Source organism: Cloeon dipterum, chromosome 3 (assembly GCF_949628265.1).
Source record: "Cloeon dipterum chromosome 3, ieCloDipt1.1, whole genome shotgun sequence".
Taxonomy (NCBI): Eukaryota; Metazoa; Arthropoda; class Insecta; order Ephemeroptera; family Baetidae; genus Cloeon; species Cloeon dipterum.
Genome location: NC_088788.1, coordinates 26,847,960 through 26,860,017, shown reverse-complemented (window position 1 = coordinate 26,860,017; position 12,058 = coordinate 26,847,960). Strand labels below are relative to the sequence as shown.

The following is a 12,058-nucleotide window of genomic DNA, read 5'->3' as shown; positions in this document are numbered from 1 at the left end:
GAAGAAGCAGTTTCAAATAAAGAATAAAACTCAATAAATGTTTTAAAAAATAAATGATTAGGTTAAACCTTTGGTAACATGACTTTAATATTTTCTTCAAGTTGGAGAAAAAGAAGTCTTATTTGGGCTACACCGAAGAAGACGACAGCGGCCATGGTGGCCGCCTGGGTGTCACTATGGTGGATCACCAAGAGAGCGTGCGAGGTTCTCAAGCGCCCCTACAGCACTCGTACGAACGCAGTCGGTCCAGCAAAAATTTCTCATCCACCAGGACAGAGACCCGCAACGGCGGACGCACCGTCACCACGCACCACTCGTCCTGGTCCTCATGGCAATCGTCTGAGGAGGAGCAGCAGCAGCAACAACAACAGAGTCGAAGAAGAAATCGCAGGCAGACCGACTACAGCGGCGAAGGAAGCTATGAAGATTACAGCGGAGCTGAAAGGGTTAGTTCCTTGCCTCGAAACAAAAATTGGCTTTTAATGCCGAATTCAAGCAAATTTTTGTTGTAAATAAATTTTTGACAAGCCATCTATTCAAGTGGCTATTTTAAACTCAAATAAATACTTTTTTACTAATCAGTGCACATTTTGGGGAATGGGGGCATATTCTTTATAGAAACTCTTTTTTAATTTTTTATGGGCCTAACCAAAACCAAGTCTTATCGGTCTGTTCCCTTTTTGCATTGCACTGATCAAAATTTTCTATTCAATATTAGTTTTACAAACACATATCCAAAGACAAGTTTGAAAAATGTTTATTACATGCACCATTTTCGCTATTCACGTGTTCCATTTCACAAATTTTAAAATTGTGGTAACCAAAAATTTTGACTGTTGATAGGATGAACAGAGGGAGCTGGAGGACGCAATCAAATGTGGGCCTACTGTTTGCACGAAGATTAAGTGCATTGTTGGCCCATTCTCCAAGGACCAAGAAGTGTGGGTCGCTTTCCGCGGTCGAGTCTTCGCTGAAACACTTAAAGCAGTAAGTTTAGAACCCATTTCATATCTTAGCGTATCATCCTCGACTTTTCCATGATAGGATTACTCTTATGCTGAATAACAACTTGAATGCATTAGTGCGGTTTAAATTTATTTTCAAGTGAATCTCTTGTGCTTGACTACTTACCGATGTAATAATAACTCGTGAGTGACGTTGAAATGAACATTGAAGTGGCATTTTCAATTGGAACTACTCATTCATTGCTCAATAGAGCTCCTTGTTAGACTTGCATTTAGGTCAGTTTGATTGATTTCCGTTTTAATTTCTTGTGCTCGATGAATGGTAGCGAAACTCTTGATAAGCTGCGAGCGGTGAGGATTGTTAATTGCCTGCTGCCAGTGAATGCACCTACGCTCGGCAAAACGACGCGAGATTTACTTTTCCACCGTGATGTAATTTCAATGCTGAGAGGAGAGATAGGAGCGTTCCTTTTACTGCTTGAATTAAAGCTTTATTGGAAAGACGGTACTTTTCTCATACTCCTTTAACCGCTATTGACGATGACAAATAAAGCTAGAAACACAATGACATCTAAATTCAAGAAAAGTCTGTTCAATTAACACTCCAATATGGCATTTTATCTATTTATGCCAGTTTCTCAACTATTCAATTCAGGTCACCAGTTTATTGGATTTTCGCAATAGAATTTCAAAACATTTCATTCTCATACTAATGATGAACGTAAGGGTTGTGTGCACCGGTGACATAAAGTACTTTCAATGCGGCGATGTTTGAATCGACTTCCATGAACTCTGATGCAGTTGCTCCAGTTGAGAAGTTGCACTTGATTGCAGGAAAACATTTGCAATATTTCGCCGAGGAGAAAAAAGAATATGGGACAATTTATCTGGCGAATAAATCAAAGGGTTGTACAGTTGCACGCAGGCAGAAACTTCTTCCTCTCAGGACGAGACAATCGAGTCGAGGTGGAAAAAAGATCTGGATTTGACGTTTCGATGCACTTTGACCCAGTAAAACACGCGAGCAACACTTTTGCACACTCTGCTCTGGTCGTTACGCCGGCGTGGAGCTGAAGTTGGCCGCGCTCGCTCGGAATGCAGCTGGCGTCGCGGTCTGCGTTTCCCAATCATTACTTTTCGAAAGGCTTTCGCTGTCGTGCTCGAATTCAATAACGCAAAACCGACAGTGCTCGCGACGTGTCAAACGGAAAGTCTCATTTTCCCGTGGACGGCGTAATCCAGTGGAAAAGTTTTCGCAAAAACTTTCTCGTTGCTGCGAAAATAATACACCCGCTGTTTCCAACACTATTATTTCGCTAATGAAAAAAATTACGCTGCTCGGGATATTGAATTATGAGCTGTCATTGTAAAGTCGCGCTCGCAACTTTTTCGGGAGACCAAGGGGCGAGTGCGGGTGGCAGAGCGTGAAGCGCCCTCGGCCTTGCTCTCGAAATAACTCAACCCTTCCGCCGGCTGGTGAGCGCCGCCCAAAAAGCAAACGCCGGCGAAACTCTTGATCAATCATCTTGTTTGCAACCACACCGCGCGTTAATATACGTCATTTTAACACGCGTACGTAAGTCACTTTGGCTCATGCCTATAAATTAATCGTTGTTGCTGAAGCAGCATCCTGAGCCCTGTCTAAAATTCAAATTTTATATTTAAGAGAGCTAAGAAAATTTTCCTCTTCGTGTAAAAAAGAGTCATTTGTTAGAGGAAAGCGAGGAAAGTAATACACATTTCTTCAAATCAGGATATCTATTGCTAAGAAAATAATTTAAAAAGCTAAAAGACATTGCAACTATTATAAAGCGACTTGAAGAAAAGAACGATTAAATATGCTGTGAATTTCTATTTCAAATACATAAAAAATGGCTCTCTCTACGCCATGTAGTATGGAAAACTAATAAATAGATTGCATGCCCTCGTACTAGACAGCACAGTAACAGTCTAGATTGGATTACACATTAAATATGCAATCATTCATTGCAGCTTCTTATTATTCGATAAAAGAACTCATTGGAAATTCATCGCTTGAATTTTTCTCCACAGAGTTTAGTGGCAAGTTAAAGAAGCCACTCCACACGTGCCAATTACATTCTTGTGACGGAATTACAATGCTTCACGAAGTTTCAGCCAGACCGACTAACTGAGAGTTTAAATTGGAAAACGTCATATGCGTCCTTTGGGAAATCGATTAGGATGGTTGGGCGTAGCTGCCGCGCTGAAAATAATTTAATTTCATTACACAGAAGCAGCTTCTCGCCGCTTCAAATAACCCTCTTTGGCAAATTCGCCGCGACGAGTGATTAATGACTGAAAGGCTGCAAGAGCGCGAGAGAATAGGCGAACGCACGAAATCAGTTTAGTATGCGCCAGCAACTTTATTTCAATTTTGCATCCCGTTTGTTGCAGCTGAGCAACCAGAACCTGAAGGTGTCTTCGCTGCTGGCGTCGCGCATCACCAAACTTCCCTACATCGGTCAGCCGGACTTCATGGAGGTCAAGAAGTACGAGGTCATGACCGAGGTCATCAACACCGACACGCCCCTCCACCCCTCCGAACACGTGCCTTGGTGGGTGGTCGTGCTGTCCGCTTGCGTCGGCGCCGCCATCCTCATCCTCCTGGTCTTCCTCCTCTGGAAGGTGAGTAACCTGGATTTGAATACGATCCTAAATTTATTTGAGATAATATATCCTTGTAAAAAAGCTCTGATTTTTTTAAGAAGGTTAAATTTGCTTCTTTCATATTTTTGTAATACAATTTTTCTGGGATTTTAGTCAAACTTTATCGCGTTTAAAATTACAAATAAGTACAAAACTGCGTTAATTTAAATTTATTTGAATATCAATGAACCCTAAGTTTAGTATTACATTAATTTCAAATGTTTACACTAGTTAGAAATCAATGAGCATGTTTTACACACGATTGGCATGGATATTGTGCACCTTGCGCGCACGCTCTTCAATGAATTCCAATAGCAGCGAAAATAGGAAGATACGTATTTTTCAATGGAATGGACGTTTTATTGTCAGAGCATTCCATTTCTCTTATTCATACTTCCAGAATAATGGGAATATCGACTATTATCCATAATTCAGTATATATTTCTTGTTCTTCCATTCACTTGGATCTTTTCTTCAAGCCAATCCAAACAAAAAGTGAAATTTCCTCTGAGAAAAGCAGAGGAGAAAGATAGAGAAGACATTCGCTTCTTGATTTATAGCGATAATGTTGTTATAACAAGCGTGAACATTTTATTATTGGCGCGCACATCTCGTTCGCACGTTACTTACGCACCATAAAATATATTTCGCGCAGACATAATGGGATTGTTTTCGCATCGGTTTTCCTTCGATACGCATCGATCGCGCGCACGGGATGGAAGGAAAAGCAACCCTTTCGGGACCGCAATTGGCGCAGCTTGCATTCCAATTTTTCATATGTTTGCTGCGGAGACATTATCATAATGGAGTCGATATACGGCCGGAGAAAAAAGTGCACAAGTGGGACGCGTTCCGTTCCCAAGCTGAGCAAAAAGTCGACGCCGAGCAGCAGCCACTCGTGTTCGTCAGCGGCAAAAGACGTGTGCTCACATACTCTTAAAGTATATAGGGATCGCGTTTGCTCTCCGAAAAGAATTTTCCCAAAATATTCTCAGGGGATAATCAAAAATTTCAAACACAATAAGTGTCAAAAACAAATTTTTTTGAAAAGACTTCTGTAGCCGTATGTCACATTAGACAAATTTAAGGGATGCTATATCATATTTACAAAAATAAATTATCCTTCTATTCCATTAATTTACGTATCTGTCCAGTCTGAAGCTACATCAACCAATACAACGTTGGACAATTATTATCAGTACAAAAATGGATTTTTCTTAGAATAGCTATCGATGCTGAATTTTGATATTTAAATTTGAAATGCACAATGTCTAGTACAAAATTTTCATTTAAACATTTTAACCTCTTGAAAACAAATTTTCGCTTGAGGTGGTGGTCAATTTTAGTTAAATGATTCTGAAATAACCGTGAATGTAGTCTTTTCATCCATTTACCACTCAAGAATTTTTTTTACCAGTTTCCTGAAAAAAATAGTCATGCTTTCGGGGCGTATTACTGATATCTAACTAGAACCAAAATTTATCTTACAAGAGCTCTAAATAGGTTGTTTATTTTTCAGAACAATGGTCAGAAGTTGAATGTTAAATATTTCACACTTAACATAGTAACATTCAAAATTCTATTCCATACGTGTCCCGCAAAAAATTAAATTGGTGATTCATTAAAGATTGATTTGCACATACAGATTTTTCGAACAAATTCAGGCTACCAAAGGGAACAATGCCTGAGCCAGGCTGATTTATTGACGGAGAGCGCCGTCAGAAGACTTTATGAACTTTTGTTCGTCGTAGATGCGCTCAAATTGTATGCATCGAGGTCGGCATTGTCGGGGCTGAGCAACCCAAGGCGGAAAATTCTGAAAATCCTCAGTCAAATAACAAAATCCAACGAGCTCAATTAAAGCTCCGCCGTAAAATTGCAAGTCACGCGTTTGAAAGGGCCATAATGACTTCTTACGTGCGCCATAGCCAAGAGCTCTACAGCGTAATTTCAGGCTTTGTAATTCTCTCTTGAACGAGTGCCGAGTGGCGCAAAGCTAGCCCGTCACCTCTTCGCGCGGCATTAGACAATAACGACGGAGGCAGGAACAACAGAATAAATCCGAGCGGCTTTCATTTCACCTGCCACTTTCCGATCCAACCATAGTCGTCCGACTGAATTGCTCAGTGTAACCGCAGCCACACATTCCGCCCGTCGCAGTGCTATGCAACCGGCTCGACACAAGCGCCCAGCGGCTTGCATAGCCATGCTAAAGTAGAAGCGAACGCTAAGTAAAATTGCTACACAGTCATGTACTAAAGACACTGGAATAGAAATGAGCAAATTACGAGCTTACCACACAAGGATTATTATGCAAATACATAATATATAAATTGTTATTTTCCCAAATTTTACAAAGAGTACATTAATGACAAAGCAAAATCGCTATAAAAAAGTAAATTGCTTAATATGATCAAGCAATTTAATTTTTACGATAGTGTATGACACATTTCACCGCTATCAATTTCTAATTTCCACGAGGCGTTTGATGATTTTGCCACGATTTATTTTCAGCGTCCATTTTGTATGAAGAAAAGTGAATTGCTTTAATATTTTATTGCTATTAAATGCAGCCATGGAGATAGTACTAAATAAAATCCAACTCATCTCCGCAGTAAAGAAGTATCAAAAAAATATAAAAAATTTTCTTGTTTAAAATTTCTAAGAAGCATGCGTTTTAAATTTTGGATATTTCATACCGTTTATTTCCTCTCTTCAACAAGACAGTGGTTCCTTTGTAGGGGCTTAACTCTATTTTTATTTTCCGTGCTGTTCAGCTTTATCCTTACTTAACCAAGATTGAAGTCGGTGGCTCTTTGCAATTATGCCGGCGGGAGAAGAGGAAGAAAAGCAGGGAACTGCCTGTGTTATTGTTGCCCATGTGATGGGCCTTGGAGCGGTGGCGGCGGCGGCGGCGGTTAAAGTCTCGTTTGATTGCTCTTTGCGGGCACCAAAGGGATGGGCGTTCGCTGCCAACTAGCTTTCGCCAGCAGTTTGTTTTAAGGCGCAAAGTAGACTTGATCTGTTGCCACCGCCGCTCGAGCCGCAAGACGTGATTTGTTCGCGGGAAACAACACTGTCACGTTCACAATCGCGTGGCAAAAAGCGATAACTGAATTGCGTTTGCCAATCGACTTGCGCGCGGGAAAGTTCACTGCGGTGATCCCGTGGGAGTTTCACCGAGGCAAATCTGAAGTTTTGAAGTAGTTGTTATTGATTCAATTTCAACTTTAGATACTTGGATTCTTTCAAAGATGAGATTCATGCCAGTTGCTTGCATTGTCCCAAAGCATGTTAACCCGAAACTTCATTTATTTTGAATTTGAAATTTTTTTTTATTCCAATTTATTTAAAATTAAATGAGAATTAATATTTTAAAGAAATCCAAGAAAGTAAAAGAAAAATTATGAAAGGGGGAAAATCAATTTTGTTTCTAGAAAAAGTATCGGAGGGCAAAAATATGCAGATTCAACGGTTCGAGTATCGAGTTGGCTCAGCAGATTGTGTTACCCAATTTAGAATTTCGGGAAATCCCACTAGATTATTCAAATAATACTGCAAAGTGAGGACCGATTTGTTCATAGTTTTGCCAAATTTAAATACTATTGTAAATTGGTTCGAATAAAATTTTCTAATCTTCTTCTGTAGCTACAAATTTGTGGCAAATTTTCTTCTCCTTTTCCTTATTCCTCTTACGTTCTTGGAATTTTTAATGAATAAGGAAAACAATTCCGAATATTTCCATGAAATAATTTTCACTGATTATTTAATTTTCTTTGGGGAACAGCATTCATTGCCAAGCATTAATCGCCTTCATCTCTAAAATTAATAATGAAGAGATTAAAGTGTAATTTTAATTCACACTGCAATAAAATCAGACGTCAAAAGTAACATTTGTAAAATTATGTACAATTAAAAAAATCGACTTGCAAAAAACGACTGAATTGAAATAAATAATTTTGAAGGTAAAAGAAATATAGATTTTCATGCCCCTTGAATCAGTCAAAGATTTCCAGTCAGGGTAGAGATTGATTTGCACGGTGAACATCACATTTAATCAATTTACAACTTTACCGGCTCGCTGTACTGATCGACTTTTCCGCTTGTTTGTTTCAGTGCGGCTTCTTCAAGCGGAATCGGCCGTCGGGCAACACGGCGGAGAAGGAGCCGCTCAACAGGAACGGACACTACCAGGCAGGTGATGAGCCTTTGTGATGCGCCCCTCGATTCGATTAGCAAAAGACTGGTAGTTACCAATAATGACACAAACAGAAGAGGAAGAAGAGGAATCTGGCCGGCGCCTCGCTGGAGAGACGACCGCGCCGAGCAAAAACTTTTCCCCAGTGAAACTCCGTTCACCATCGTAATGTGTTCCGCGAGGCAATTTCGACGTGAACTAATTTGAATAGATTCACACACTCACAACGAAATCAGTGCAAATGGCGCCCCCTCTCTAATAATTTATTGTATTTTCTGTATGTGTACTTAAGCTAATTCTGACAGCAAATTGTACGTGGGAAGATGGAGATAGTTTTTGTGGTTTACATTTGCACAGTGCCTTTCCGGGGCGCTCGCAGCGTAGGATGAGAAAGATAGTCAAAGTGCTTTGCAGGCGACTATTTTTGTAAACTGAATTCTCAATGCTCCGCCGTGTTTTCTTGATTAACCCTGCTGCGTAGTGGGATTTCCTCAGTCTGTATTTCTGTTGACTTTCTAGTGAAGAACTTCTTGGCGCACGTACTTCAAGACGCATTTTCTTTTAATTGATTCACTAATTCAAATGCCAACTCGGTCTAAATTCAGAACTCCTTTTTGCCTGTTGGCGGTGATTTTTGGCTGAACCCACGTCGGAATAAATAATCAAATCAGGCCGAGTGTAACACATAAAGTGATTAATCTGTGTTGAAAAAGTTTACTTTGAGTTAATTCAACGATGGCTCCATCTGAGTGTGAAAATCGAGCGGCCAAGCAAAAAAGTTGCAAGTTTCAAGAGCTCTTGGGTAAAAAATATAAACCAGCGCGCTGCCGAGTTTATTAAATTTTGCAGAAAGCAAAAAAGCGGTGGCTGCTTACGGAATTCATTGAAGCGTTTCGAGAGCATATTTTGCGAGCCATACAAAAAGTTTTCTCGTTTTCTTACAAAACGAGAGCGCAAAAAGCAGCCTTTCAGCTTTTTGGCAGAAAACATTAACAAACAAATTATATATACTGGCCGGAATGAGTGGTAGCAATAAAGAGAACAGCGGGACGAAAAAGTCGTCTGCAAATAGCTTGCAAAAATGATGCCATGGTGCTTTCCACGCCGAACAATGACAAGGCAGAAAAATGGGGAGAAAGGAAGTGCGTGGGAGTGGACAACCAGAGTAGAAAATGTATAAAAAATTCCATCACTAATGGGTCTAATTTTGATAATGACTTTCAATGCCGATCCCCAATATAAAACTGTTTTTAAGGGACGCTTAAACACAAGCAGAAGTTGAGGAGAATGTTTGGCCGCAATAACGTAGTTTGAAATACATAAAGCTTGTATAGTGCATCACGTTGCACGCAATTCTGCCTTTTGATTCCAAACATATCACTAATTCCACCAAGAGCCGGGTCATTTTGGCCTACTGGGTCACCTGCCAGTCGACATGACTTGACCAAGCTACACCAGCAGCCGTTGGTTCCATTGTTAAAAAAGTAGAAAAAAATCGCAATAAAATGTTAGTTGCAACAGCATCCGTTTAAATTACTAAATTGAAATAAAGGCTTGGTTAATGCTTGGCATAAACATTCAAATGCATATATACAAATATTAAACTAAAAAAGAGCGAAGCAAAATATCGATTTGTTCTGCAGAGTTTGGATTTGAAAAGTCTTATGAGCTGGAAGGGCTGTATTCATCCGACTTAATAAAAGTAAAAAAGCCCGAAAAATGCAAAATTACCTCTGCTCTTCCTGCATGATACCATCTCTTAGCAAGTTTATAGCATACTCAGCCTCCTATTAGGATTCAAATTTATCACCGGCTTAACGGACCACCCTGTACCTATAAGTAGCTGTCTCTGGCAGGTCACATTTTTAAAAGGCCGGCGGCAAAAGGAAGTCGCCTGCCCCTCGGGAGCAGTAGAGACGTTTAGCGCCGAACGCATGTTGCAAGCAACATTCTATCTTTTCTTCTTCTTTCTTTGTGTGCAAGCAATAAAATCACTCATAACTTTTAATAGGTCCGCCACCGCCGCTCAAGGAAAAAGCTTCTACATTTTTCCTTCGCTGTTTTTTTTCACCCTTGCGGCAGACTGCCTCCGCTACTATTGATTTAGGCAGTTTTATCGCAACAAAAGCAGCCAACTTTTCTGCTGATGAGTTACTAGCGTTTTTCATACAAAGGTTCGCTATTCGCTAACTGACTTTTCGAACTGACAAATGAAGCACAATCCGGCGGAGCGCCGTTTTATTGTTTAACAGAATGGGCACATGCATTGAATGGATGGCGAAAAATTGAAATAATGGCAGCTTCTAATTAGAAGAGAGTAATCAAAATTGAAAAGTAATTATTACTTAAGAGATGTATTGATCGAGTGACGACGGATGGATGGATTTTACTTGGGCTTTGGAGTGATCGATTTTTCTGTTTAATATGGATAGAAAAAAATGAAAACGAGGATTGCTCCAAGGCCTAATTTTGTTGCTCAGAAAGTGTAAATCGATTAATTTTTGCGTTTATCCTTCTTTTGTTCTTGTAACTCGATCGTTGTTTAAATAAAAATGAAAATATTATTGACGATTAACATCGCTCGCAGAGTTAATAAAGAGAATGAGAAAATATGACAAGCAAAATAAAAAGCCACAGTCGTTTTTGTCAACTCGCCCTTTTTCAGCATAAATGCGCCAGGGCGTGGAATTTTATTGCCCTTTGACACTGTTTTCATCATCCGCAGACAATAAAAGGCAGGTGAGTGAGTGCAGGAGACTGTATGAGAGAGAGCGAGAGTTGCTGTCGGTTTCGTCTGCCAACTTGCCCGGCGCCATTAAAACTTTTATGTGGTCTGCATGCATGGCAGCAGTGTGTCGGCCAAAATTGAAAAGTGTTGGAAATTCAAAGGGCGGCTGGTAGGTTTTATTGCAACGCTCTCTGCAACACAAGCGGCACGACGCCGCTAGCAATTTGGCCAAATGTCACAATAATGGGCCGCCTTTCGCCAACACCATTACACGCGCACTTTTCACACGTGAACTCTCAACACCTTCGGGATTGCGGGGCCAACAATAGCGACGCAACAACGGGGCACGCGAAAATTGCAAATATGGCTCTAGGTCAACTAATTATCTCCGTTTCTTTTGAATTTTTCAGAGGAATTTGGGTTTATATTGAATCCAAAAAATATATCTACAAGCTCGTAGTCCATTTACGTGACAAACAACTTTAATGCAAAAAATCATTGCTATTCGAAAGCCTTTTCCAATAAATTGATTCTATTTTGTTTGGCAAAATTTGAAATTTAATTATTGAAGCTCGTCACAGTGTGAAAAACATGATCAAATTGTTGCCCTGCACAATCTCAATAATTGATCCTTTATAAAAAATGTTACCAACAAACAAACCCTACAATAATTGGACCAAGAGACAAGACACCAATTGACTCCGAAATCTTTCATTCTTGATTCTGCCTTGAAGTTCATTAGGTGGATTTGAATTTTCTCCGAGAATTTTGCCAATTTCATCGAATATGGGACGCTCTCGCCGAAAGTTGACAGGCTACAATTTATTTGTGAGGAAGAATTTCCACCTCATCGGGTCAAGACTGCAAACAAGAGTTGCGAAGAAGATTATGGTTGAGATTGCCAAGGAGTGGAAAAGTTTGAGTTGCGAGCAGCGAATGAAATTCAACGAAGAAGCCCGCAGGATGCCCCGCTGCAAATAAATTTCATGGAAAGTTTGAAATAAAACTCATTTCAGGTTAAAATAAATATTTATGTGTCTTTTTTAGCATATACATATTTATAAAGTGAAAAAAATATTCCTTTTTTTTCATTGATCTTTTTGAATTGGAACATATATTACCTTCATTATTATTATGGAATTATCTTAATTTCGAACAAAAAAGTACGGAATTATCGATATCATCTGACCGCAGGGATGAAGCTGGCTATACTCGCAGCTCTACCGCTGGCCGAGGCTGAGGACGGTTGGTTGCCATTTGATTAGAACGCTTCCTCGCAACATAAATCAAACAGAGCAAATGAAACATGTATTATCAAGTCAGATGGTTGCAACTCTGCACCTAATGAGAGATAAATATCCTGTGAGAATATAGCAGCGAGCGAGAGGTCGAATTCGCTGAGAGAGGCAAAAATTGTGCTGTCGGTGACACGTACGTTCGTCCGGTCGAGTGCTAAAACGAGGAGATTAGATTCGTCTCTGTGCTATTTTAGGTCAGTCG

General features: G+C 40.0%; 1 protein-coding gene across 2 annotated transcripts in view; it reads left to right on the top strand.

Moving 5' to 3' along the window:
* if (inflated) overlaps positions 1-10,460 on the top strand; it is a 55,533-nt gene extending 45,073 nt beyond the window's left edge. For both annotated transcript variants that reach the window (XM_065486695.1, XM_065486696.1), the window contains 4 exons: positions 102-446; positions 844-987; positions 3,381-3,611; positions 7,749-10,460. In XM_065486695.1, the coding sequence (XP_065342767.1) occupies positions 102-446; positions 844-987; positions 3,381-3,611; positions 7,749-7,847 (819 nt within the window). In that variant the 3' untranslated portion in view covers positions 7,848-10,460. The remainder of the gene's footprint in view (positions 1-101; positions 447-843; positions 988-3,380; positions 3,612-7,748) is intronic.
* The last annotated feature ends 1,598 nt before the right edge of the window (positions 10,461-12,058 follow it).